General features: G+C 50.8%; 1 protein-coding gene across 2 annotated transcripts; it reads right to left on the reverse strand.

The window, feature by feature from the left end:
• Window positions 1-699: 699 nt before the first annotated feature.
• On the reverse strand, window positions 700-27,310 carry NCAN (neurocan). 2 transcript variants are annotated; one of them, XM_038566747.1, is made up of 16 exons: window positions 27,174-27,310; window positions 22,679-22,758; window positions 20,983-21,396; window positions 18,994-19,168; window positions 18,756-18,883; window positions 17,927-18,220; window positions 16,486-17,076; window positions 15,350-16,288; window positions 14,849-15,037; window positions 10,748-10,864; window positions 9,600-9,713; window positions 8,132-8,290; window positions 7,030-7,112; window positions 4,702-4,846; window positions 3,352-3,534; window positions 700-3,099 (listed from the first exon to the last, which is right to left on the reverse strand). In XM_038566747.1, the coding sequence occupies exons 2-16, from the start codon at window positions 22,749-22,751 to the stop codon at window positions 2,954-2,956; spliced, it is 3,750 nt and encodes a 1,249-aa protein (XP_038422675.1). In that variant the 5' UTR covers window positions 22,752-22,758; window positions 27,174-27,310; the 3' UTR covers window positions 700-2,953. The 2 variants fall into 2 exon arrangements, with proteins under 2 accessions (XP_038422675.1, XP_038422674.1); XM_038566746.1 differs by having other exon boundaries at window positions 14,849-16,288.
• Window positions 27,311-27,613: the final 303 nt, after the last annotated feature.

The raw sequence follows: 27,613 nt of genomic DNA on the forward strand, positions 1-27,613 counted from the left end.
GAAAGAGAAAGAGAGAGAGAAAGCACAAACAGGGAAGTGGCAGAGGGAGAGAAAAAAGTAAGCTCCCCACTGAGCAGGGAGCCCAATGTGGGGCTCAAACCCAGGACCTCAGGATCACGACTCAGCTGAAGGCAGACGCTTAACCAAATGAGCCACCTAGGCATCCCTGTAGGAGTTCTTTATATATTAAGACAAGTCCTCTATTTCTGATTTGAAAATTTGTTCCCAAGCTTGGCATTTATCTTTTGACTTTGTTTTCCTTTTTGTTTTGTTTTTGCCACCATTGCTTTTTAAATAAAGCCTAAATTCCTCACTGCAGCCTCTATGGCCCATAATGGTCCATCCTCTGCATCTCTGACCCAAATTTCCTTCCACTATCTACCTCTATCACTCTGCTCCAGCCCATACATATTCCTTGCTGTTTCCCAAATAACCCATGCCCTTTCTGCAAGAGAACGTTTGCCTTTGCTCTTCCCGTTGCCTAAAACTGTCTTCCTTTCTTTCTCTCCTCATCTAGTTAACATTACTCCTTTAGATTCCATCCACTTCTTCTAGGAAGCCTTCCTTGACCACCTCCCAGTGGCCAAGTCTGCCTTGCTCACCATTATCATCCCAGCACTCAGCACAGTACACAGCTCATAATACTTGCTAAGTAAGGACTTGCTGAGTGAATGAAGAAAGGTTGCAGGAGGCGATAGGCAGGTTGAACTGTTAAAAAATTTTATTAAAATGTCCAAGAAGTACATTAATGTCCACAGTGTCAGATACCACAGACCCACAGAACACTGCAGCTCACAGCAAAACCAGCAGAACCCGAAGCTGTTCACACGCACACACACTCACACGCATGCCACACACGCGGCACACGCAAACACACACTCACATCCCAAAGGGAAAGACTAAAAGACAAACCACCCACTTTAGAAAAGACCAGAGCCCCTCCCCCCATGGAGCTGGGGTGGAGGCAGAGTAAGGGACTAAGGGAGCCAAGGGCAGGGAGCATAAACCAAGACCACTCCCCCCAAAAAAGTTGCATCCCCAGCACCACCCCCAAAGGAAAATTATTTTATGACATGAATTACTGAAGATATGTTATTATATTTTTTAAATCAAAAGAAATTATCAAAGCAAGAAGACAAATGTACATCCCTGGGCTTACTCTATAACTATAAGGTGGAGCAGTGGATAATGTCTATAGCAGGGAAGACTGATGACCATGGTCAAGCATATGGGTCTAGTTTGCACTTCTCAATCCTTTCCTAAACTGCCTGTGTACGTGAGAGAGTGCCATTATGTTTCAACCCCTTCCCCCAAAGTAAAGAGCAACGTTTGAAGTCACAGAGGCAGGACCAAATCCTTGCTCCTGTCTTGGCTGTGACTTCGAACCAGTGCCTTTCTCTTATCTGAGCCTCAGTTTTGCTATGTGTAAAATGGGGAAGTAATGATTCCAAAATCACTGGGCTATTGAGAAGATTCAAGGAAGATAGTGTGTGAATCCCTAGCACAGTATAGACTCCATAGTTGTCAACTATTATTACTTCCCAGGAGGAATATAGACTCAATGAACACATTTCCTTTTCTACTGAACCCTGGGACCTACATGTTTGTTTATTTTTCTATCATGCAGAGGGCCATTCCTCATTGTAGTTTTTAACACAAATCCACAGATTTTGCCCAGAGTAGAGGAGATGAGAGTGGACAAAACATGGAGGATAAGCTGTGGGTTTTTCCTGCCAGAGATCAGGGAGCTGAATCCCAGCCTTTGGCTTGGAAAGTTCTTTTACAGGTTGCAGATTTGGGGGAAGAGATTTAGTCAGTTCTTTCCCATTTAAAAGATTTTTAAAAAATGATGAGAGAAAAATGTGTGTGTGTGTGTGTGTGTGTGTGTGTTTCGGATTTAACACTGTGCATTTCTCTACAACATGACCGCAGGTCGATGTCACTACTTCAAGTTTTAAGCGTTTCTAGTCCGCCAGGCAATGAATGGAGACGGGGATGGGGCAGGAGTAGGAGTGGGACCCAGGGCAGGGGCACTACCAATGTCTCTTTGAGGGATGGGGATGAGTACTGAGCTAGAAAACTTGGCACCTCCTTGGTCCAGGAAGGAGGTTCTTTGTCTCCCTGAGAGATGGAGGGGGAAGTAATCTGGGCTCATCCAGCCCTAAACATCCTCTCATCTGTGTGTGTGAGAGAGACTCACCACACATACAGAACCACCAAATCTCAGCACTGGACTAGGACCTGGGAGGGTAAGCAATACACCTTCCCTCCATTGCCCATATATTGCTCTGACTACTCTGATCCCTAACTCTGAGGGCACAGAAGGAGGTTGTTCTAAAACATTCCTAAAATTCAGTACATAGGAGTTCCACACTCCGTCTATCCACCAAGACCAAAGACGGAACTTGGGCTGAAGTCCAGGGTGAAGGAACAGCAGCTGTCATGTTCAAGCGGTGTGCTTCCATGTAATTTTCAACTCCCAAAACCAACGACCTTAACTAAAAGCTTCAGCCTGCATTTAGGACATCTGATGGTTTACTAAGCCTGAATTTCTGGTGTGATAAGCAATTCCTTAGTGTGAATCCAAGCATGCACTCTTGCACCCTCATCAAAGCCTTATTTCAACAATTGGTGATCAGCTGTGCCAACAAAAGTCTTAACCAGTGCAAAGAATGATCTTTGCCAATTGTGCTTTCCCTTCACTGGGAGATGCTCCCAGAGTTCAGCCTGACTAGAACTGACTTTTCAGACACATGGCTATGCCTGCCAAGAGGACCTTGTGTATATAAGAAAGAGGAGAGAGGAGCTTTTTACAAAGGGTTATGGATGGGGGATGTGGTTTGGGGCTCAGGGGGCTTCCAGACCCTTTTGTTTTTCTCTGGGTTCTGTCTCCCCAGGTGAAGGCTCCAGAGAAGGTGTGGGAAGGGGGTTGTGCTTCCTTTTGCCTGGTTCTTCAGCAGAAATTCCCTTCTTCCTTCTCCCAGTCCTCTACTGGGTGTTTCTTGTGTTTTCTACGCTCCTTGCGTGATTTGTGGTGGTGATGCTGGTGATGGTGCTGGTGGTGGTGATGGTGACGCCGCATCCGATGGGATCGTCTGGCTGCAGGGAAATAAGGGAGGACAAGCAAGTGGCAAAAGGAATGAGAGGCAGGTGGCCTGATGCAGTGACCCTTTTCAGGGGGAGGAGAAATGAAGGAAGCACCGGGCAGACTGGTAAGTTCTCAGTTATCAGCAAGGCTGTAGTATCAGGGATACATTTAGTCAGATCAAAATGTATAGTAATAAGATATTCTAATTGGAGACTACAAATAGCTGGCAATCTGTGTTGAGGTGTCTCGGGACAACCACTTACGTTTGGTGCAGACAATCTGGGGCTGGTCCCACTTGCCATTGCTCCGGCATCGGATGATGGCCACATGGTGTTGGGTAAATCCTTCATCACACTGGTATCGTACAGTAGCATGGACATTATACTTGGTCTTGCGAGCACCAATGGGTGAGGCATTCTGCACTGCTGGAGGGGGGCCACACAGCACTGGAGACAGAGGAAGCAGAAGTTAGGGAAGTGGCCACATCTGGGGCTGAACTGGTTTCCTCTCTTTTTGGGACTAATACATCCCTCAGCAGGTCCTGCCCTTTGCCCAGCTGTGGCCTCACATGTCTAGAAGTGACTGTGTCTCTCTCCTTTACCCAAACCAAGAGCTCCTTAGGGGCAGAAACCTCCTAGATACATCCCACTCTCTTCAATTCTTCTTCTTCTTCTTTTTTTTTTTTAAGATTTTACTTATTTATTCATGAGAGAGAGAGAGAGAGAGAGAGACATAGGCAGAGGGAGAAACAGGCTCCTTGCAGGGAGCCTGATGTGGGACTCAATCCCGGGACCCCAGGATCATACCCTGGGCCGAAGGCAGGCGCTAAACTGCTGAGCCATCTAAGGATCCCCTCTTCAATTCTTATACATGATGGCAATGAAGGAGATGGGAGTCAAGAATAAATCTGAACAAGTGAAAAGAAAGGATGTGAAAACTGGCAAAGAAACATAAGTAAAAATAAACAAAAATATGAGAGAAAGGTAGACATGAAGATGCATATATGGGTTCCCTTAATATGTAAATAGCTCTTACAAATCAGTAAGACCAACAAGCCTATAGAAAGTTATACAAAGGAGGGCAGCCCTGGTGACACAGCAGTTTAGCACCGCCTGCAGCCCAGGGTGTGATCGTGGGGACCCGGGATTGAGTCCCACGTCGGGCTCCCTGAGTGGAGCCTGTTTCTCCCTCTGCCTGTGTCTCTGCCTCTCTCTCTCTCTCTCTCTCTCTCTGTCTGTCTCTATGAATAAATAAATAAAATCTTAAAAAAAAGTTATGCAAAGGAGATGAACTAGCAGGTCACAGGAAAATAAAGGCATACAAACAGCTTATCGACGTATGAACAGTTGGTTATTCTCATCCTTAAAGACATGCAAACTACTAAAACAAGTAGATACTATTTTTTCCCCACTTAGATGAACAAAGAACAAAAAGTTGGAGAACACATAGAGTTGGCAAAAGTGGGAAAAAACAGGCACTCTCACACAGCACTGTAGTGAAAACTGGGCAGGGCTGACTTATATTTACAAACTTAAATGAAACAACAAAGCAGTGCATGTGAGAAGCAGGAGGGGAGTTGGAGGGGAGTTGGAGGAGAGAGAGCAACAGCATACCTGTCCCCTTCTTACAGACATACGGGAGGTTGTAGTTGCAGGGAACATCGTTCCAACGGCCGCTCTCATGTGCAACCATCACCACACAGTCCTCCCCACCCGCGAAGAAATTGTCAGGCTGATTCTCCCGCCAGTTCTCATATTGCTGCAGGAATGGGAAACAGGGGGGCTCAGGCTTTGTCACTGCCTACTGCAGGACTCCCCTGGCCAGACCACTCAAACTTTAAGGACTCAGTGTTTCCATCTCCACAGTGGTCACCATTCTGTCTGACAGTGGCCTCCACTGCATTGCGTCACCTCTCCTTTAGCCCTCCTACCTTCTTCCTTTCTCCCTGATAGGCTATTTTCCACATGGGTCACTGTTACACAAATAGTTGAACAAAGGTCCAGGAGGGATTCCCTGAGGAGGCAAGGGGATAGCTGAAGACCCAAGGGTAGAAACGATGCGGGTAGGGAAGAGAATTCCAAGCAGAGGGCACAGCTAGTGCAAAGGCCCAGAGGCAGGACAGTGCTCATCCTGTTTGAGGAACAGAACAGAGGCCAGTGGGGTCAGAGTTGCTAGACTGAGTTGCAGTGTGGTCAGTGAGTGGGCAAGGGCCAGTTCTTGCAGTAGAACAGATGGATTCTTTTAAACTGGGGTATAATACCTGTAACAGAAAATTTACCATTTTAACCATTTTTAAGTGTCTAGTTCATTGGCATAAATACAATTCACAACACTGTACAACTATCACCACTGTCTATCCCCAGTACTTTTTCATCCTTTCAAACAGAAATCCTGTCCCCATTAGCAATCACTCCCCATTCTGGCCTGCCCCCAAGCCACCACGGATCTACGTTCTGTCTCTACGAATTTGCCTATTTTAGATATTTCACGTAAATGGAATCATACATCATACAACATGTGCCCTTTTATCTCTGGCTTTTTTTCACTGAGCACAATGTTTTCAAGTTTCATGCACATGGTAGCACATATCAGCTTTTTATCTGAATAGTGTTCCTCATGTGGATGGACCACATTTTGTTTCTCCATTCATTTGCTGATGGACATTTGTTTTTGTTTTATTTTTTTAAGATTTATTTTTTATTTATTCATGATAGACATAGAGAGAGAGAGAGGCAGAGACACAGGCAGAGGGAGAAGCAGGCTCCATGCTGGGAGCCCCATGTGGGACTTGATCCCGGGACTCCAGGATCGCGCCCTGGACCAAAGGCAAGCGCCAAAACGCTGAGCCACCCAGGGATCCTCGCTGATGGACATTTGGGTTGTTTCTACCTTGTGGCTGTTGTGAGTTGGAGTGCTATGGACATGAATGTACAAATACCTGTTTGAGTACCTGCTTACACTTCTTTGGGGTATCTACCTAGGAGCGAAGTTTCTGGGTCATGTGGCAATTCTGCTCGACTTTACCTTTTTAAGGGACTGCCAGACTGTTCTCCACAGCAGGACGAGGTGGATTTTTATCTTGAGAACAATAGGGAGTCTGAGAGGACTCAAAGCAGGGAGAATCCTGATCTGATGTATGATTTTTATTTTTATTTTTTTTAATTAATTTGTTTTTGATGTATGATTTTTAGAAGGTCTCCGTATATATAGGTTTTCCTTTTGGGGATGATGAAAATATTCTGTAACTAGACTGAGGTGACAGTTGCACAACATTGTGAAGGTACTAAATGCCACTGAATTACACATTTTATTTTTTTATTTATTTTTTCTTTTTGAATTACACATTTTAAAATGATTAATTTTGGGGTGCCTGGCTGACTCAGAAGAGAGTGGGATGCTTGTTCTCAGGATCGTGAGTTCAAGTCCTGTGTTGGCTGTAGAGATTACTTAAATAAAAAATTTTTAAAAGAAAACTTTAGAATTATTTTTATGTTATGTAAATTTCACCACAATTTTTTAAATAAGGTTCCCATGGCTGCCAGGTGGAGGGGCAGGAATGTAGGTAGCAAGTGCATGTGTTGTGGAGGGGGCTGGGAGGCTACTGCAGAGGTCCTAGTGAGGTGATAAAGGAGACGGCAGGAAGTGGGAATATCTTGGAGTCTACGGCTGGAGGGCATGACAGTGAGCAAGAGGAGGCTTCAGGTCCTGGTCCTAGGTCTATAATTTCAGCCACTGGGTGGGCCAAGTGTTTAAAGGCCTGGAAAGTCAAGGGCCATCTGGGGCTTTGCTGAAGCTCCTCTGCCAACTCCAGAATCTCAGAGCCACAAGGACCTGTGGTTGATTTGCACAAGAGGGTAAAATCAGGCCAAAGCACAGAGCCCACGAGGCTCATACACATCCCACCATTCTAGGGAGACCCAAGCCTGGCTTCTGGCACTCACCAGCCCTGTGTTGTCCGTCCACTGGAAATCCCTCTCCACGATCCTGTCATTCAGGCCGATCCAGGTGTTTTCACGCCCAAAGCCTGCGAGGTGGGGGCATCCTGAGAACGGAGTTCCGACCCCTCCCCAGCCTCGGGTATGGGCTGGAGGAGTGGTGGAAAGTGTGGGAAAGGAGGACCCCAGCCCCTCCCACAGCCTCTGTGTGGGCCGGAAGCCCTTGGTCTCCTCGATTCCCACACAGATGAGAGTGGGGGTCGGGGAGGAGGCATGAAAAAGGCTGGAATTAGGCCCCAGTCTTGCCAGGATTTGTGGATTAAGCAAACAGCCAGAGGAAGGAAAAAACAGAGATGCGTCAGATCTTTGCAGAAACGGGAGTAAGGGATAGGAGAGCCAGCAGGCAGGGCTGGACAGGGCAGGCAGGTGGCTGAGTGAGGGAGTTAGTCACTGAGTGTCACTGAGGATAAGCATGTGTTTGATTACATTCAGGGTAGAAAACAACAACAACAACAACAATGAGGGAACCAGGGAATTAACAAATGAAAGAATTACCAGGGGATGGGATGGGGGAAATGTGAATAATTGGATGGATGAACAAATGGCACGGGGATAATGAATAAATCAATAAATGCCAGATTTAATTGATGCAATACGGTTTTTCTAGATTTCTTGCAGAGCTCCATCCTCATTTCATCCCCCACTTCACAGATGCCTCTTCATTGCCCTCTTTCCCCTGGCTCTGTTTTATTTGTCATCAGTGCACTTAGGACCAGCTAAATTACAGTATAGACTTATTTAATTAGATATTTACTTGTTCGCCTATAGCCCCCATATAAGAATGCCAATCCCTGAGGACAGGACAATCTGTGTCTCACTCACTGCTGTGTCCCAGCACCTGGAATGGTGCCTGGCACATAGCAGATACTCAGTAAATATTTGGTGACTTAATGAATGAAGTGAATCTGTGAAATAATAAGTGAATAAATGGACACATGAATTAAAGTGGTCAGGGCTTGCATTAATGAACACAGCTTCAGAAAGGTAGTGTCTTCAGGACCCTAGAGGATGCCCTGGCAAAGGGACCCTCCCACCCCAAAGTCCCTACTGTTAATGAAGCTGTGCTCCTCAGGCGAGTGGATGCTGGTCAGGTGGCCAGCTCGGCGGCGGCAGTCCCTCTCGGCGTCCTCCCATGCCCGTCGATGGGCAAAATAGCGGTAGCAGTGGCCCTGGAACTTGTGCCAGCCATGGTCACAGCCCTCTGTGTCTGAGAGGGGGGATGGGAGTATGAGGGAGACTGGCCTTGGGCCACGCCCTACCCCGCTGGCCATGAGCAAGTGCACCATAGACAGGGCCAAACCCAAGGTCCTTGTGGGGCCAGATCACCCCTTTTCCTGTCCCCATCCCCCTGAGCCTCTTCCCTACCTCAGTCACCTCCCCTCTCCCATATTTCTCTGCTGCAGGAAGTGATTCTACTGGAGACCATTACACCCACCCCTCTCATCCCAACTCTGAAAGTCTCCTTCTTTGATCTGGCTGTACTCTCTGTATGGATCTGGGAACTCAGAAAATGGGCTTCAGGACTACCTAAAATTTCTCTCCTGGCAAAAGGCTCAATCGAGTAGACATTTGTCCCAAAAAGCTACGCAAATGGTCAATAAACACATGAAAAGATGCTCAACATTCTTAGTCATTGGGAAACGCCGCAAATCAGAGCCACAATGGGACACCACTGCACACCCACTAGGATGGCTAAAATTAAAAAAAAAAATTTAAAGGAAAATAACAAGTGTTGGTGAGGACGTGGAAAAACTGGAACCCTTGTACATTGCCAGTGGGAATGTCATATGGTGCAGTCACTGTGGGAAACAGTCTAGCAGTCCCTCCAAATGTTAAACACAGAACTGCCATGTGGCCCAGCCATTTCAGCCAGGTATAAACAAAAAGAATGGGATGAGAAGAAAGGAATCTAGTGTCCAAACAAAAACTTATATCGAATGTTCACAGTAGCACTCTTCACATTAACCACAAAGGGGGACACAACCCAAACATCCACCAAGTGATGAATGGATAAAGAGAATGTGGTCTATCCCTACAATGGAATATTATCCAGCCATAAAAAGGAACAGAGCACTGATTCACACAACAATATAGATAAATCTGGAAAACATCAGTCTGAGTGAAAGAAAGCAGACACCAAATGACATGTAGTGCAGGATTCCATGGATATGAAATGTCCAGAACAGGCAAATCCATAGACAGAAAGTAGACAAGTGGCTGCCAGGGGCTGAAGGAGGTGGATGGGGAGTGACTGCTCATGGATACAAGATTCCCTATCAGGGTGATGAAAACGTCTTGGGAATAGGGAGAGGTTGTACAACACCATGAATGTACTGGATGCCATTGAACTGTACACTTTATAAAGGATAAGTCTATATCCTGTGAGTTTTATCCCAAAACAACAATTTATCATCTGTTCAACTCATGGCCACAGAAATAGAAGCATGTGAGGGACACATGCAGCCCAGCAGCCCACCCCACTCTTGGTGCTATTTCTAGGGTCTTGGCAGACTCACCTTTCTCGCAGAGGCTGCCCCCATAGCTGGGGAGGCAAAGACAGACGAATGTGTTGACCTCGTCAATGCAGGTGCCTCCATTTTCACAGGGGCTGGAGACACAGTCATCAATATCTGGGGAGGGTGGGATGGGACTGAGTCAGAGGTCAGCCTCCCCTTGGTTCCCAGTCCCCATAAGGAACCAGGCAGAAGATGAGGTCATGATCCTACCATCCATCCTGGACTTGAGTGAAGCAACAGTGGTCTGCACAGATGGCCCAATGACTCTGGAGGTCAAGGGGATGGAACCTCACACAATTAACATGAATTAGCATTAATGAGAGCAGATGCCACTGGGCCAGCTGAGAGCCAGTGTGTGGAATGTTCCATTGGACTTCAGAACACTGAAGGTTATACTCTGGCAAGCAGACTCACAGAATGTCGAAGATGGAGGGTCTTTTCAGAATGTGGAACTTAGGGAAACTGAGTTCCAGAGCACCCGCAAGGACTTGCACAGAGGCATGCAGCTGTTTGTAGGTGGAGCTAGATATCATTTGAGCTCTCCTACCAATTCCTGTGTAGGCAGTGCCTGAAGTATGTGTGACTTGGGCAAGTCACTTCCCCTCCCTGGGACTCATTTTAATTTTTGCCAAGTGATGATAAAAATAGCACCTTTTCAAGGGTGGTTGTAAGTGGAGGGTCAAAAGAAGAGCTCAATAAATTATACTGCTTATATTTATTGTTATAATTCTATAATTAGTAGTGTGGTTGGGAAATCAATGAAATAATGTGCAGAGCTCAAGATTGATATCATTTATACTTAAGTTAAAATTTCATAATTTGTCATGCTTCCTGTGTTGGGGTTTTGGGGGCTAGGAAGAGCCCCCTTGGATTTGGGAGGAGTCTGAGCCTTATCATTCATCTTCCCCTCTAATCCTTGCCTGGTAGTAATGGGAGGCAGCACACCTGAACCTTGATCCCCAGCTGCTTGGTGCTGGTTCAGCTAATTGAGACCGATTTACTGGATCCAAGGAGAGGGAGAGGGGAAGGGAGCATCTGAAGCCAGCATTTTGTGATCCCTGAATCCTCATGGGAATGTCCGCTAGGGTAGACCCCAGGGCTCTGGTTCAAACAAGTCTAGGTTCAGATTCCGAATGTGGGGCACTCACCGATCTCACAGTTCTCCCCGGTGAAGCCCTGGTCACAGCTACAGCCATACATGGTGCCATTGGCTTTACAGGTACCGCCATGCAGGCAAGGGTTGTTCTCGCATGGATCCAAGGGGGCTGCAGAATGGACAGGCAGTGTGGAGAGGAAGTAGGCCACCATGTTGTCTGCCTTCCCAGAATCCAGACCTAAGACTCCCAAAACCCTCTCCGTGGAGTCCCCTCTATAACTTCTCACAGGCAGCTACCAATTTCCTCTTGCATGCTCCTGTGATGAGGATCTTGCTCCCCTCAGGAACTGTCCAGAGCAGCTATAGACCACTCGGCGTATGCAAACTGAACTGGAATGGGTTTCCTGAAGCTTCTTTTTGGAAGTCTCTTGGAATGTGGGTTTAAGAGCCTCCCTGACTTGTCCCTTTCTTCTGGACATGCCCTGATGGTCATTGTACTTCCCACAGTTTGGAGCACAGAGGTGGACATAAGGTCCCAAGTGGGGTATGAGCATCACTAGCAATAGTGGGAATCATCACCTCCCTCATTCTCGTGGCTCAATCTTTTTTGATGCAGTCTCAGTGGTTACAGTATGGACAGGTGGTAGATGATAGTAGTTATAACCATGGGCTCTGGAATCAGAGAGGTTAGTTCAATCCCTGGCTCTGCCACTCACTAGGGACCCTGGACAAATTACATCTCTGAATTTCAGTTGTCTCATCTACCAGATAGAAATAAAAACAGTTCATCTCTTTCCCAGTTCTGACCATAATGCCCTGTCTGGCTCTGTCTATATCAATTTGAGGCATCTTAAGGGGTCTCAGCATTGCTCAGTATGGACTTGACACTCAGGGAGCATTAGGAATATGTGTCCTTGTCTCCCTCCTCCATAATTACCCCCATCAGCTGGGTTTTCCTGGGAGGCAGCTGAGTCTCCTTCTGCCTCTCCCCTCTCAGAGGCCAGATGCCTTTGTGGGTGGTCTCCACCCTGGGGCCTGGGAGAGGAAGAGCAAGAATTCTCATCCTATCCCAGGCCACCCCTATCCCTTGTCAGGACAGTATCTCATCTTCCACTGCACAGACACTAGACCCGTCGCCCAGAGAAGAGCAGGGCCTGGCTTAAATTAACACAGCAGAACAGTACAAGAACCAAGACTGCCCTCCAAAGCTCTGGAGGCTCAGTTAAAGGCCCTCTCTCGGGGCACTTGGGTGGCTTAGTGTTTGAGCATCTGCCTTTGGCTCAGGTCGTGATCCTGGGGTCCCGGGATTGAGTCCTGCATCAGGCTTACTGCAGGGAGCCTGCATCTCCCTCTCCCTGTGTCTCTGCCTCTCATTCTCTGTGTCTCTCATGAATAAATAAAGAAAATCTTAAAAAAAAAAAAAAAAAGGCCCTCTCTCTGGCCCCTATAACCTAGAACTTGTTTCTGTTTTTGCCTAGTCCAGGGACTCATAAGAAATTGAAATGGTGATAAGCAGTTGCTTCCTCTCTCACACCCACAGGTGTGATCTCTGCTGTCACCCTCCACAGGCTGTTTTCCCCAAAAGCCGCCAGAGATAGCCTATGTAAACCTGAATCAGGTCATGTCCCTCCTCTGCTTAGGTCCCTCTATGGCTCCCCATTACCCTATGAGGAAAAGCCTTACTGCAACCCACGGGGCCCTGTGGAATTTTTCCTAACATCTCCTTGCCCTACCTCCTCCTCTCTTCCCCTGGCTCATTCTGCTCCAGCCACACTGGCTTTGCCGTTCCTACAACATGCCAGGCACGGGTTCTGCCTCAGTGTCCTGGTACAGGCTACTTCCTCTGCCTGGAATGCTCTTCCCCTAGATCTCCCCATGGCTCTTCCCTCACCTCCGCTGGTTTGCTCAAATTTCATCTGGCTAGAGAGGCCTTTCTGACCCCCTGTCACAGCTAGAAAATGCCCACTGGCATCCCCCACCCTTTACTTTTCTCTTTGCCCCATGTCACTTTCTGATTTCCAATATAATTTCTTATTTACTAGATTTATCATTATTTGTTGGTGCCTTTCCCCAGAGCAGTGATGTTCCACATGGCAGCTACATATAGTTATTTAAGTTTAAATTAAAATGGAATAAAAGTAAAAAGGCAGTTTCTCAGTCACATGAACCATGTTAAGGACTCAGTAACCACACGTGGCTGGTTGCTACCATATTAGACAGCATTGCTCCAGAACATTTCCATCATTGGCAAAGTGCTAGAATGTCAGCTTCCAGAGGACAAGGGACTTGGTCTCAAGATGGGGCCTGAAACACAGCAGGCATTCAGTAATTGCTTGTTAATTGAATGAAAGCTGCTGGCCCTCCTGTAGTGGCTGACGCCTGTCCGTGGGGTGATGGCAGGTGCCCCCATGGATGGCCAGAGGGGCCTGTGGCTGGCTGTATCTGTCCCTGGTGCCACCCCAGCACGTGTGTGCACACGCATGGGGCTGCCGGGCGCCGGGACGCGTGAGCCCTACCAGGTGCCCTGAGCTGCCGACACCTACCCACGGGCTGGCGGTGACTCAGTCGCTCACTGGTGCTGCTTTTATTTTTGGCTTCATTAGCATTTCTGCTACAAGCGGGCGGGTGGGTAGGCGCTTGGGTCTCCCCCAGCGTTGGCTGCCTCCCTCCACCCAAGCTGCCACTGGCTTCAGTCTGGAGCCAAGAAACCAGCAGAATCCAAGATAGATCCAGCTGTGGTCTTGGGGGCTCCACCCAAAGCATTTCCTTAGCACCCCCTTATACATGGTTTTCCCTCCCACCTCTCTGATCACCCCTTCTCTAGCTCCTTTAGCTTTGAGCCTCCTTCCCTCTGCCCATCCCCCACCACCATTCTCTTTTCTGCTCCTTGCCTGGGTGAGCTCACCCCCTCCCCAGGACCTTAGGTGTTTGTTTGGTTTTATAGCAATGAAACAAGTACTACCTAGTGTTGGAGACACACTGTTGTCACATGGCCTGGATTCAAATCTTATCATCTACACTCCTCAGCTATATGATTCTGCTCAAGTCACCTGACTTTCCCATGCCTCAGTCTCTCTACTCTTGCTAGAACTTCTTCCACCAGGACATTTTAAGGATTAACTAAGTTGATTCCAGTAAAGTGCTCAAAACAAGCCAAGCGTACAGCAGGTACCAATAAGCATTAGCCTTTATTGATGCTCACGCCTCTGCCCAGAGTCCACTTGCCTCCTGGGCATCTGAGAAAAGAGGAGCAGTCCTAGACACAGCCCAGAGTGACAGGATGGGCAATGAAACGCTGCATCCGCTATTTGCAGTGCCAAGACACTTAGCCTTCGAAAAAAGGAGCAACTGTAAAACCAATTGTGTTAATAAGAGTGTTTTGGAACTCAGAAAAAGTGTCTTTTAATTAGCTGCTTCTTCTTCTTCTTCTTCTTTTTTTTTTTAAGGCTCAGTTGGCCAAAGGGGAGGAAAAAAAGCCAGAATTTGCAGGCTGAGCTGGCCCCAGGAGAATAGGGCATTCGGCTTTCTCGGAACTCCTCTGGACATAGAACAGTTAAGAGTTCCACAGACTTGGGCTCTGCTTGAAGTGTGGCCACTGAGTAGGAGGCAGTCATGCTTCCCCTAAGCCTTATTTTGCTCTCTACAAAATGGGGGTGATGCCCACCCCTTCTGCCTCTTCCCAGTACCCACTTTCCCTGGAGGTCTACTTGCAATTCCCACTTGACCAAAAAGCCCTCCCTGCCATGCCTCCTCCCTCCAGCCCCACCCCGGGGTGTCTTCCGGACTGAGGCATCACTGAAGGCCAGACCCCAGTATCTCACAGCACTGTCTGGCTCAGAGTGGACACGAGCATGATCTGTTGACTGGAATCATCTCCCAAGTTAAACTCCATCCAATGCCTCGTTATTCCCCCATTACTCATTGTGCATCAAAACAATGGTGCAACTTCACCTCCTGGCCTTTACTCAGCTGGTACCTCTTCCAGGAACACCCTTTCTGCAATTCAACTCTGCCTGATGAGCTCCAACATCATTCCCCTGTTAAAAACCTTCCTGGGCCCCTGTGTATAACCCTTCCTTCCAGCTCTGGGCTCCCCAGCCCCTTTTCCCCAAGCCCTGGCCACAGTGGAGGAGGTCACAAGCTTTGAACTCACCCTCCTCTGCACTCCTGTTTCCAGGGATCCCTGGTAGGGTCGGCTCTTCTCCACTTGCTGTCTCCTCCCAGAAGCCCTCCACATCTGGGCTCCCTGCCAGGACCTCCAGCTCAAACTCCTCTGGGTCCAGGGAGGCAGGCGGATGGGTGCTGGGGGTGTCCCCTGGCATTGTAGGCTCTCCTGAGGAAACTGAGACAGGCTTGTCCATGCCAGCTGCTTTCGGTGTCCAAGGAGGAAAACCAGGCTCCCCTGGGGGACTACCCTCATGTGAAGGGGCCAAGTCTCCCAGTGTTCCCTGGGTCACCACCTGGCCCTCTGGCCCTGGATGGGGTTGGGAGCTTGAGGAGGTCATTGTGGACACAGCCAGGACCCCAACCTTGTCCCCTGGGTCCGGGGACGAGAGGGACATTGCCATGCTCGAATTCACAGCCATTTGAGGGCTCAAGGTTGGGGGGCTTTCGGCTCCCTCAACCACATGGGATCCAGGTTCCCAAATCCTACCAGCATCACTGGGATCCAGGTTGGCTGTGGAATCCGTGGGCCCCAACATGGCTTCTCCATTTATAGCAGCCCAAGGTTCCAAACTTGGGGTGACCCCAGGAATCAAGAAGACTCTGGGGACCCCCGAGGGTGCAGATGTGGGGAGAGAGTCCAACCCCTCACTGTGCAGTGAGGGCCACGTGCCCTGTGCCTCGTCCATGGTGGCCTGAGAGTCAGACCTCGAGATGTCTCTCACTCCTGGGGGCTCAATGGCTGTTTCAGTGGGGGCGAAATCTTCCACATTCCTGTCCACAGAAGCTTGTGGAGTGGATCTGGGGAGCTCAGCTTTGCTGAGCCCAGTAGGGCTGGTCCCCCCAGTTTCTCCAAAGTCTGCCCTGGGAGAGTCAGGACTGGGTCCAGTTTGTGTGTCTGTGGCTGTCTGCGAGAAACCTATTGGATATCCCGCTCTGTGGCTGCCGACTGTTGAGGATGTGGCCTCTCTACCCTGTCCTGTTGGGACTGAGGAGAGGGACAAGGAATGCACCTCTGGATGGATGGGGTCCTGGGGGATAACCTCAGTATCTGAGGCAGGAGAGGGTGAGATGGTGGCTATGGCCTCACTATGCCCCTTGACCCTGTCGGCCTGCGTGGGGAGGGGTGTAGGGTGTGGCTGAAGCCACAGTTTCGGGGCACGAAGCATGGCCATGACAGGGAGGTCTGGGGAAGAGACCATGGGAGCTACCTCCCAGGAAGCAGAGCTGGGGCCCTCTGAGGGGCTGGGTGCCAGGGCAGTGCCCTCTGAGGGGGACCAGGGCAGGTCAGGAGTGGCTGGCCTCACACTGGGGCCCTTGGCTTCCTCAAGTTCCAGGCCAAGGACCCTGCTGGGGCCTGGGATGCTAGGTGGGACCACGGTTGGGGGCCACAGCCAGGACTCTGGAGGGCTCCTGCCACCAGGGGAACCTGCAACAATATCAACAAGAGTAATTCTAATTATCTCTCAGCAGTTCCTTCTGTTGAGTGCCCTTGGCTCCAGGCCCAAGGAAGAGGGGGCTTCTGAGGCTTGGTGGGGCCTGGGGACCCAGCTGGGATTTGGAGCCTCTTCCTGTGCCCCCTCAGATCCCCAGGCAGGTCCCACCTCCCCCTTGAACCCCACTCACCAGCCTCAGGCATATCCACCTCATTGGTCAGCACAGCCCAGGGGCTTTGGCTCCGGCTAGTCCCTGAGGCATCTGTGGCTCCGGTGGCCAGCAGAGGCTCCACGTGATTCCCAGGAGCCTCTGGGGTCGGGGGCTGGGTGCCGGCCTCAAGCCCCATCTCCAGGCCTTGCTGGGGTTCCTGCTGCTGGAAGTGGCGCCCATTCAATCCTTTAAAGCGTCCCCTCTTCCTGGGTATGGGGCCAGTTGGAGTTGCCTCCGTGTGTGTGCCCACTGCAGTGCTAAGGCTGCTGGGGCTGGGGGTCGCTGGGCTCAGCCATGCCTCTTCAGCCTCCAGGGAGGGCCTTGAGGCTAGCGTGAAGCCTCCAGGGGCAGGGCTGGGGGTCTCCCGAGACTGCTGCTTCTCTGCCAAGATCAGAGGCTCTTCCTCCCCACTGGACACTAGAGGCTCCTGGAAGTCAGGGGTGACCATCTCCTCCCCAATGCTCGGCTCCAGTTCTTGGGCTGGGGGCCCTTCTGCTGACAGGATCTCCCCCTCATCCCCAGATGAGGGGGTCTCTGGGTCTCCATGTTGATGTGGTGTTGGGTGATGAGCTATGAGAGAAAGCCAAAAAGGTTGTGTTCGGTCCAGGGGCTGGCTGGGAAGTTCTGGCTGAAATCTACCCCCACTCCAACATGCTGCAGCACAGACCTTCTGTATATCTCTCTCTGCGCCCCTCTGTCTCTGAAACCTCTGGGTGGTTTCTGGGATCCCCCAGACTGAGAGAGGGAGGTGTGAAGTTATCACTCCCACAGTTCAAGCTAGGACCCACTGTCAAGGTCAAGAGACAGCATGGCTCCTGGGTAAAGCTCAGGCAGTGGACACTTATCCTGGGGGACAGATCACACCAGGGCTGTGGCTCCGCCCAACGGGGGGGGGGGGAAGCTCCTAATGAGCGTTGCCTTCTTACAAAGTATATTTTTTCCCCTTGCACATTGGACTTGGGTCCTTGAAGTCAGGTGTGCAGCTTCTGAAGCTTTGGTCCCATTCCAAGGACTGGGGTCTTCCCTAGTCTAGTCCCTGGAGGTGTGACCCTGTCCAGGGGCCATGGTTAATCAAGGCAGCACTTCCTCCCCAGGGGATATTTATGCACAAGCCTCCAGCTAAAATATGCTCCACCCAGGAGCGTGTCTTTCAGGGATCTCCAGAGATACACCCCACTCTCTAAACAGAACTTCCCGCTGGCAGCTTGGCCGCCTCGGGCCGCGGTCCTACCCCCAGGGCGGGACTGCAGGGAAAAGCCAGCACTGGGGGCGTGGCCTACCCCGAGGGCGTGGCTTATCGCAGACCTTGTTTCCAAGGATCTTCTCCCGCGTCTGGGCTCCGCCTCCACTAGAAAGCAAAATTCCCGGGGGCGTGGCCTTGACCTGGGCTTGCAACCTCGGGGCGCGCCCTTACACGCACCTCGGAAGCAGTAGGCATCGAAGCGCGCTCCGGGCGCCGGGAAGCCGGTGCGGTTGGCGAAGCGGTAGACGGTGCGCACGCCCGGGGCTGGGCCCCCGCAGCGCCGGCGCGGCGTCTGGATCGGGTAGCGCACGCTGCCGTCGGCCAGCCAGCCCGGGTCGCACTGGTCCAGGCCCTCGTGCCAGGCCAAGTGCAGCTGTCCCACCGAGGCTAGCGCGGCGCCCTGGCGGCGGCACTGGGCACGCGCGCCGGCCAGAGTCAGGCGGCGGGCCGGGCCCACATAGAAGACCTCGCCTGCGGGAAGGCGCGGGTGAAGGTCACGCGGGCCTGGGGGATCCTCCCCCGGAGCCCGGGAAGGGGGTCCCACTCTAAACCCCAGGAGGGCCGGGTTTGGGTGGTGGCAGATGGGCTCGCCCCGCCGGGTCGTCGTCTTTACTTCTCAAGCGGTGCTAAGAAGAGGGCCTTAGCTTCTTTTTACAAATAAGGTAACTCAGACCCTTGAGTGTGTTGGGCTTCAGAGAAACGGAGGGGATTGGCGTGGGGGGCTCAGAGAGGGAGAGGAGGGTAGGAGGAGGGAGCTGGGCCAGGGAAGAAAAAAGGTTCAGAGCAGGGATGGGGTCTCAGAGAGAGGGAAGGAGCACAGAGAAGGAGGGGGGCTCAGGGAGGGAAGGAAAGCTCAGAGAAGGGTGAGCCCAGATTCTGGCTGCAGGTTTAGAGAGGGATGAGACTTAGGAGAGCTAGGCAAGGACTTAGGGAGGCATGGGGGTGGGGAAGGTAACGGGGGTTCAGGGAAGTGGGGGTGGGGGTGTCCTGCCAGCCCCAGACTTACCCCCCAGCTCACGGGCAAAGCAATACACATCGTAGAGTTCCCGTGGGTCGCGCCTCCCATAGCTCCTCACCCCTGGAAGGCTGCTACGGTCACCATAGCAACCAGGACGGGACTGGGTGATAGGATACCTGACAAGACAAGGAGGGGGGTCCCTCTCAAATGTGTGCACCTGGGGCCCCCAATGACCATCTTTCCCAGGGGTTAGGACTCCATGTCCCAACTCTATGTACCCCCTCACCGAACAGTGCGGTCAGAGAGCCATCCGGCATCACAGTTGTCAAAGCCGTCTTCAAAGGCAGCCTGCAGGTGCCGTGGGGCTGCAATGGTGGCTGAGCTGAGACGGCAGGCCTCCTGGGCCTCTGCAAAGGTCAGTGCATAGCGATCCTGAGCTGCCCGGTAGTGGAACACAACACCTGCAGGGGAACATCCAGGAGAGGAGCTGATTATGCTGGAATCTTCAAGAACAGACCTCCCTCTTGCAAAAAGTCCCTTCCCCCAGTTTGATAATAATAGACCTGCTCCCCTATGCTGCTTTGTACCACTCCAGATGATATACCCCTATTTTTAGATAACTGATAACAATGGCCATAAAGGGCTAGAAATTGTCAAATGTTTATCGTGTAAAAAGCATTCATAAGCATGATCTTACTGAAATCTAACAACAACACTATGATTATCCCCATTTCCAGAGGAAAAAACTAAGGCTAAGAGAGTTTGAGGGACATGTCCAGTTCCACACAGCCAGTATGAGGCACAGCCAAAATTCATATCCGGGATGATCTGACTCAAAAATAACACTCTCCATGCCCAGGTTTAGACCCTGGAGGTGATAGGAGGCATAGAGAAGAGTGAGAGAGTTTCTGCCTTTTAAGAAATAAGTACATGCTGGGGCAGGCACCTGCCTGGCTCAGTTGTTTGAGTATGCAACTCTTGACCTTGGGGTTGTGAGTTCAAGCCCCACATTGGGTGTAGAAATTACTTAAAAATAAAATATTTTAAAAAAAGAATTAAGTACATGCATTGATTGGGGAAGCACAGGTGGCAATGGGAAATCAAGTGTTTCTTGTTCAGCCTGGAAATGGAGTCATGGAAGACTTCCTGCAGGAGGCGACATGTAAGTCAGGATGTGAAACATCAATAATGGGCTCACTGTGAGTGAAATTCCAATTCCATTTTGGGGATGAAAGAAATGTCTGAGCAAGACAAAGGAACGAAACCTTTTATTCTATTTTATCAGAATTCCTGGAAGGCAACAGCTGCATCTCAGTTATGATTATGTCCCCAGCACCAGATTAGCATATGGTAGTGTTAATAAGTGTTTAGTTGAATTAATGAATTGAAGCCCAGAGGTGGAATTTACTTCCTTCACCATTTACCAGTTTTCTTCAAGATTTATCAGTTTTGAGCAGCAAGGCCTTGGAAAGGGGATAGTTGGCTGGTCCCATAAAATATGCAGTGAGACACTGTTGGGTGGAGGAAGACCAGGGGGCTGGGGGAATGCAGGGACTTGCCCATGACCAACATAGGTTAAGGGAAATTAACTTCCCAGCAAGAATCCACACAAAGGAGCCACATCCACCAAGGATGTTTTCCACACAATGGTCATTCACTTAGTCCTCTGTCAATTATTTTTTTGCGCTCTACTGTGCCATACCCTGTTCTAGGACTTTGCTTTAATAATTAAAATTTTGTTTTATTTCATTTATCTTGATCAGTTAGGAAATGAGAAACACTAGATACTTCAACAGAAAGAATTTAAAACAGGAGTTGGTTAAACAGGTATTTGAGAACTGTTATTTACTTAATATATTTTTCAGTTGACTTTAAAAAGAAAACCTCACCCTTTAAAACAAATTTATTTTATTAAAAAAACATAAATGTATTGCAAAAGGAAATTGGCATTCCTGTTTAAAATAGAAAGTCAATATCCTTTGTCTTATGTGAAAGTAGGTAACCATGAAAGGGACTTTAAAAAAAGTTATAAAAGCCTATAAAATACTGTGATCCACAAGAGACAGCCAGAACTTGCTCTCTCTTAGTGAAAAGAGAGAGAAATGTTAGAGAAAGAAAGGGAAGTCCCAGAGGAGACTTTCTTTGGGAATTTATCAGAAGAACTGAAAGGGAATCATTGTTCAAGGAGTGATCTCTAAGGTGACATTCTGTGGGTGAGCTTCAGGCTCAGTCCCTCCCCCTCCCAGCTTTATCCTCTCCCCTGCCCCCAACTGACCTGTCACCTCCAGGGGCACCAGGTCCTGCTCATCCTCGATGCCCCTCACCACCTGGCAGCGGTAAAGCCCAGAGTCGCTGGCCCTCAGGGGTCCCAGGAGCAGTGTTGCATTGGCCCGGTGCCGGGGGTAGGCAGGCAGTGACACGCGTCCCTGCCAGCCCTTGGCCACTCGAACCACATTGTCCTTGGCCACAAGGATGGGCAAGTCCTGTCGCTGGCCCGATGCAGTCCGCACCTTGGTCCACTTGATCCGAGGGGCTTCTCGGGCTGCACCCGGCCATGACCGCAGGGTGAAGAGACAAGGCAGGGCTACCAGCTCTGCCAGTGCAGCCCGGACCAACCCTGACCCCACCTTCTGCATGTGGAGCCCTTTGTCAATGTTGGCGGAGGCAGCAGCAGTGGAGTCCTGTGTGCCTGGAGTGGAGAACGTGGAAAGGGGACTGACTCAAAGACAAGGACCAGTGGGGACTGCTATTCCCCTCACTTTACAGATAGGGAGACTGAAGCCAGAGAGGGTAGGTTGCCTACAACATCATAATGCAGTCAACAGATCTGTGATGTGCACCCCAGTCTGTGAGCACAAGAGGAGTAATAGGGTCAGATACCTTCACAGTTCTGCCTCCACTCAAAATCCAGATCTTGGGGATGCGTGGGTGGCTCAGTAGTTGAGGGCCTCCCTTTGGCTCAAGTAGTGATCTTGGGGTCCTGGGATCCAGTCCCATATCAGGCTCCATGGGGAGCCTGCTTCTCCCTCTGCCTGTGTCTCTGCCTCTCTCTGTGTGTCCCTCATGAATAAACAAATAAAATCTTTTTAAAAATCCAGATCTTGGCTGCCAGAAACTGACTCTCTGTCACTGACACACAGTGTGACCATGGGAAAGTCACTATCCTTCTCTGAGTCATAGTTTCCCCAAAGTTAAGTAAGAGGCAGCCATTAGAAGGGAAATGTTTGTGTTTGTGGAGTACCTTCTATTTAATGGGCACTTCATACATAGCAATCAGCTCATTTGATTTGTTTCTTCTTAAAGAATTTATTTATTCATGAGAGACACGGAGAGAGAGGCAGAGGGAGAAGAAGGCTCCCTGGGGGGAGCCTGATCTGGGACTTAATCCCAGAACCCCAGGATCATGACCTGAGCCAAAGGTAGGCCCTCAACCACTGAGCCACCCAGGTGCCCCAGCTCACTTGATTTTCATAACTATAGGCAGAGGTGGCCATGTCACATCATGTTTTGGGGAGGGGAGTTGAAGAAACTGAGTCTCAGAGACATCATTGTACTTGCCTAAGATCACAGAGCAAATCAGGAGGCATTTCTAATGCCTGGGCTTTTAACTACCACTGGGGAGATGCCAGGTAGAGTCACATATACCTTATTGCTATTGCCCCACCCATGGCAGGCATCACCAATCAATCTCTGCACTATTCTCTTTTTTTTTTTTTCTCCCTCTCTCTCTTCAGCTCATCTCAGCAAAACAGTGAGAGGCAGAAACCTCCAGCCTCCACTGGCAATGACTAAAAATAACTTCTCAGGTGTCTTGTTCGCTTTTGACTGTTCAAAGACCTTTTTCATCTATTCTCATTTTATTCTCCAGACCAAGCCAGAGAGCCAGCAGGAGAAGGCTCCAGAGTTAAAAAGCTTCCCCATCTGGTCAGTACCCCCGAACCCAACCTCTCCCACCTCACAAGCCAACTCACTCTGTTCTCCAGCCACAAACAGCAGCATCTGGAGCATCAGGAGGCCTGAGGCCCAGACAGATGTGGTCCCCATCCTGGACCTGGAAAACAAGATGGAAAGAGAGGGAAGATGGGGGAGACGTACAGTCCTCCCAGACAGTCAGTGTGGAAGGACCAAGTGCCCCCCCTCACAGATCTGGAAATTGAGGCTTAGAGAGGCCTGTGTGTCACTCAAGGTCACATAGTTAGCAAGCAAGGGCTGATCCAGGATCTAAACCCAGGACCAGCTGACTTCAGAATCCCAACAGTGAAATCTCACATCAGAAGCATGGGTGCTGGAGTGAATCAGACCTGGGGTTGTTTCTCTACCTGTTCCCTGCTGTGTGATCTGGAGCAAGTAGATTAGCTTCTCTGTGCCTCAGTTTCTTTGTAGGTTAGATAGGGTTAACATCAGGTAGTTGGAAGGAATAAATGTGTAAACACAGTCACTACATTTAAAATGCCTAGAACTGCCTGGCATGAAGGAGTAAATCTAAGCTGTTGTTATTATTTAAATTTTTTTAAATTTAAGTGATTTCTACACCCAACGTGGGGTTCAAACTCATGACCTTGAGATCAAGAGCCACATGCTCTTCCAATTGAGCCAGCAAAGCTCCCTTGAGCTGTTGTTTTCATTAATATTGACCTTAACACAACTAAGATCAAAATCCCATTTTTCAGGCTGGCCTCACCCGTAAGACTGGGGGCTCCTAGAGGGCAGGTGGCAATCCCAGTCTGCCTGGGGTTCCCAGTCCTGGCAGTAGGCTGGCCTCCAAGCCAGCCTTTAATCTGGGTTTGCTGACTGACACGATTCTCAGCTTCAATTCCAGGATTTGGTTGTCGCCAAGATTCTATTCTTGGTTTCTGAGATTTTTGAGAGGCTGCCAAGTCCCAGCTGGAGGCAGGGGCCTCACCCCTGCCCACCCCACCTTCTTCCTGACTTCATACTGCCTAGTGAAGATGCTTCCTAGGTCTACAGAGAAACTCCAGTTGTAGGTCCAGCCTTTTCTAGGGGTTATGGCTCTCAGGAATAAAATGCACATATTTTATATTGAGTGCCAACTATAAGTAAGACCCAATCCAGGCACTGGGACACAGCAGTGCCCTTCCAGCCCTCACATTCTTCCAGAGACCAGAAACCCTGGGGAGATAGTCCCTCCTTAAAGTCTCCCAGCCTTCTGTACCACTCCCCTCATTGGGGTTCAGGAGGTGGGGACAAATGGCAAGTTAGAGCATCCTCTATAAACTCAGCTCTTGCCCCCCTACCCTAATAAAAACAGCCCTGAGAAGGGGAGTGTAGACAGAGCCAGAATGGGGGCTGTGGAGGACAACTGGTCCCATCCCCAGCGTCCTTTCCCAGCTCCCAGAGGCCCTACTGGGAGGCTAGCCAGGGACCTATCCGTGGTGCTGAACTCTAGGGAGGCAGTGCGGAGACACTGCCCATTTGGTCTCCTTGCCTTCCTCTGGTTCAGAGAGGGCTAGCAGTTTGCCTAGGGCTGCACAGCAGGGCAGAGTCCAGGCCCTGGGATGGTGCCCCCAACCACCAACCCATAAACCTCAGCAACTTCTGCCTCCATTCCAGGCTGTCCTCATTTCTCCACCTTGGAACCTTAAATAAGTATGGTGTCCCCTGATGGTTGTTCAAGGCCTGGCAAGGTATTAGAGGGTTGGGCAGGACTCTGGGCTGCACCTGCCCCAAGAGGGCCTTAGGAAGGGGTGAGTTCAGAGAATACACACACACACACACACACACACACACACACACTGACTGGTTAAAAGCACAGACTACATCCAGGGGTGCCTGGCTAGCTCAGTTGAAGGAGCATGTGACTCTTGATCTTGGGGTCCTGAGTTTGAGCCTCACGTTGAGTGTAGAGATTACTTTAAAAAAAAAAAGCTCTGCCTCTATTTTCCATACACTGTATGACTGTATGCTGCTTCATCTTCTATGCCTCAGTTTCCCCACCTATAAAATGGAGACCATCCAGCATGTACCACAGAGGGTGGAATGAGCTTGTGAAGTGCTAGAAATGTCAAATTAAAAAATCAGTTTTTCGTATACAAATCCTCATGTACGCATGCAAATGTACAGAGGTGATCCAACACAGTGAGTTTCAGGTGCACCCTCCCACGTGCACACATGCCCTCCCAGATGCACTCTGTTCCCTCCACTTGCACCCTCACACACCCACACCCCTTCTCTTAAAATACCTCCTCCCCAGAGCAGCCAGAGGTGAGCATTTACACAGCTGTCTGGGGCTCGTCCCCTCATGAATAATGCACGAGCCTCATGCATATGCAATCAGGGGCCTGTGGGGCCTTGGAGGAGGGGCGGCCTGGAAAGAGGTTGTGTGTGTGTGTGTGTGCGCTGTGTGTGCGCGCGCGCGCGCGCGCGTGCCTCTCTCAGTGGGAACTGAATGTGGGTGAGTTTGCCAGCAGGCGTTTTTGTGTGCCTGGGTGTGCGTCGGGGTGTGTGTCCAGGCAAGGATGTGAACTTGTGCCCTGTGATGTGTGGATATGTGCATGGGTCTGCAGCAGCTCTGTGTACTGCGTGGAGCATAAGAGATCCACTGTGGTCTTTAGATTTGCAGGTCCAAGTGCCCTTCCGCAGAGACCATGAGCACATGTGTGTGTTTCTGGCCTTGGAGTCAGGGCATGTTTGTGTGCATGGGCATGATCATGGAACTCCTCAGAGGAGAATGGAAGTCAGGCTTCTAAACCATCTCAGGCTGCCCCTTTGGGACCTAAACCCCAGCATCCCCCCCCATTAGCTCCCCAACTCTGCACACAGACCATATCTCACGTCACCTCTGGTCAGGGTCCACACTTCCAATCCCATGGAAAGGACCCCCTTTCTGTACATGCAGCCACACACCCCAGACTCAGAGCCTGGGAGACACACGCGCACACTCGGATTCACAGTGACATTAACAAAGAGAGACAATATGGGCACTTACAAGGCAGGCAGCACGTCTTCTGCACAAAGACACACACCCACAGTCTCAGGCTCCCCACATAAACCTCTCGATGAGGCCATACCGTCAGACACAGTTCCTCACACACACTCACACATGGTGATGCTAGTCCCTGGCACAGACCAGGCTGGATAAATGTGGCCTTGGTGACTGGCGGGCACACATCATTTTGCCACCTGGTGATGTGGCCCCTGGCATAAGTTTCCTGACAAAGACACAACCTCGATCACATTAGACTCACAGAGGACCCCAGACCCTCCACGGGCACACAACCTCTCTCAGCATGGGGTAGACACACATACAAACACACAAAGCCCCCACCTCCTGGGGGGAGGGACACCTTCCATTTGAGAATGTCTGCAAGCCAGCGAAGCTGCTGGGTTCTGAGGTCCCACGATCTGCCCACCCCTCCTTCTTTGCCCTTCCCCCACGTCCCCCGCTGGGGCCCAGCGCCAACCCTCTCTTCATCCTGGCTGTCTCCCATTAATGCTGCTGAGAGGAACAAAGCCCCGTGCACAGAAATGGGGGTCGCTCCTGCCTAGGCTGGGCCTGGGGTCCCAGCCCTCTACTTCCTAGTGCCTGTGCCCCCAAAACGCCAGGACTTCCACAAACATCCATATGGACATATGGAGCTGAAGGGGTGAGGCAAGAGTCTGTGTCTCTCAGTGAGGACACGGTCAGATGTGGAGGTGCTGGGAGCTGCCCCCCTCTTGGGACTGGGTGCCCCTCATGGGTCCTGGGGATCCTAACTGGGGGCTTTTGGGGACTCACACCCAGCATTCACTTGGGAGACCCGGTGTACTCCCTGGGAGAAGGGACACCACCCCAACTCCAGATCTAAGGGAACAACAGGGACCACCTTGGTATGAAGCCCCCCAGAGCCTCCTCCCTGAAGGGGATGTGGTGACAGGACCTGGGCCAAAAGGAGAGGGAGACAGTAGGGCGCCCCTTCCCCATGGCCATTCACACTTAGGGAAGACCCTCTTCCATCGGACTCAGGCAAATCAAGAGGGGTCCCCTCCCCGCTGCAGTCCAGCCTGGATTCCTCCATTCATCTGCAAATTGGGAATCCCCACTTAAAATCCTGGGGTGTCTCAGCTCGGACACCCGGATACCCAGTTTGGAGCCCCTCATATAGCATCTGGCTGTCCCCATCTCTCTAAAGTCGGGGTGCCCTCCCTCCCTTAGCCTTGGTTCCCAGTGCCCCCTCCCCAATTCTGAGACCCACCCCCAGCCCGGCCCCCTCCCCACCTTGAGATTGTCTCTGCATTTCCCGGATAACCCGGGGACTGACCCCCAAATCTGAGTCCCCCTGACATTCCCGAGCGCCCTCCCAGTTAGCGTTCTCTCCCCAACCTGGGTCTCCCCTCCCCCTTTTCAGTCCCCTCCCTGTTCTGGGGGCTTCTCTCTGATCCCAGGCCCCCTCCCCAATCCCGTGCTCTGTCTCTAATCGCGAGGACCTCTTCCCCAACGCGGCCCCCTCCCCACGACGGACCCCCCACCTGACTCCTAGCTCGGACGCATCCCGGGGCGGTCGCCCGGCACAAAGGACGCTCCGGCTCTGCTCGCTCGCGCCGGGTCCAGCCCCTGCGCCCTGCGCTCCGCTCGCCCCAGAGCCGCTTCAGCGCTTATAAAGGGGCCGCGGGGCTGCTCTGCGCATGCGCCCTTGCCTGCTGGAGGCCTCCGGCTGCACGAGAGAGGGGGCTCTCCCTACCTAAAATCCCATTCCCACTTCTTCCACCTCTCACCCCACCCCAGGGCAAAATTGAGTCTGATTTCCCGCCGATTCGCCCATTTGCCCCAGGAGTCACATTAAATGTTCCCAGGCGCTCCATGGGAGGGTCTGTCCTATCCTACAGATGTGGAAACTGAGTCTCAGGGAGCCGGAGTAACTCCAGGTAGCGCAGACAGGAAGGGCCCAGCTGGGATTCCAACCCTAGCC

The sequence above is a fragment of the Canis lupus genome, chromosome 20, assembly GCF_011100685.1.
Source record: "Canis lupus familiaris isolate Mischka breed German Shepherd chromosome 20, alternate assembly UU_Cfam_GSD_1.0, whole genome shotgun sequence".
In the NCBI taxonomy this organism is placed as follows: Eukaryota; Metazoa; Chordata; class Mammalia; order Carnivora; family Canidae; genus Canis; species Canis lupus.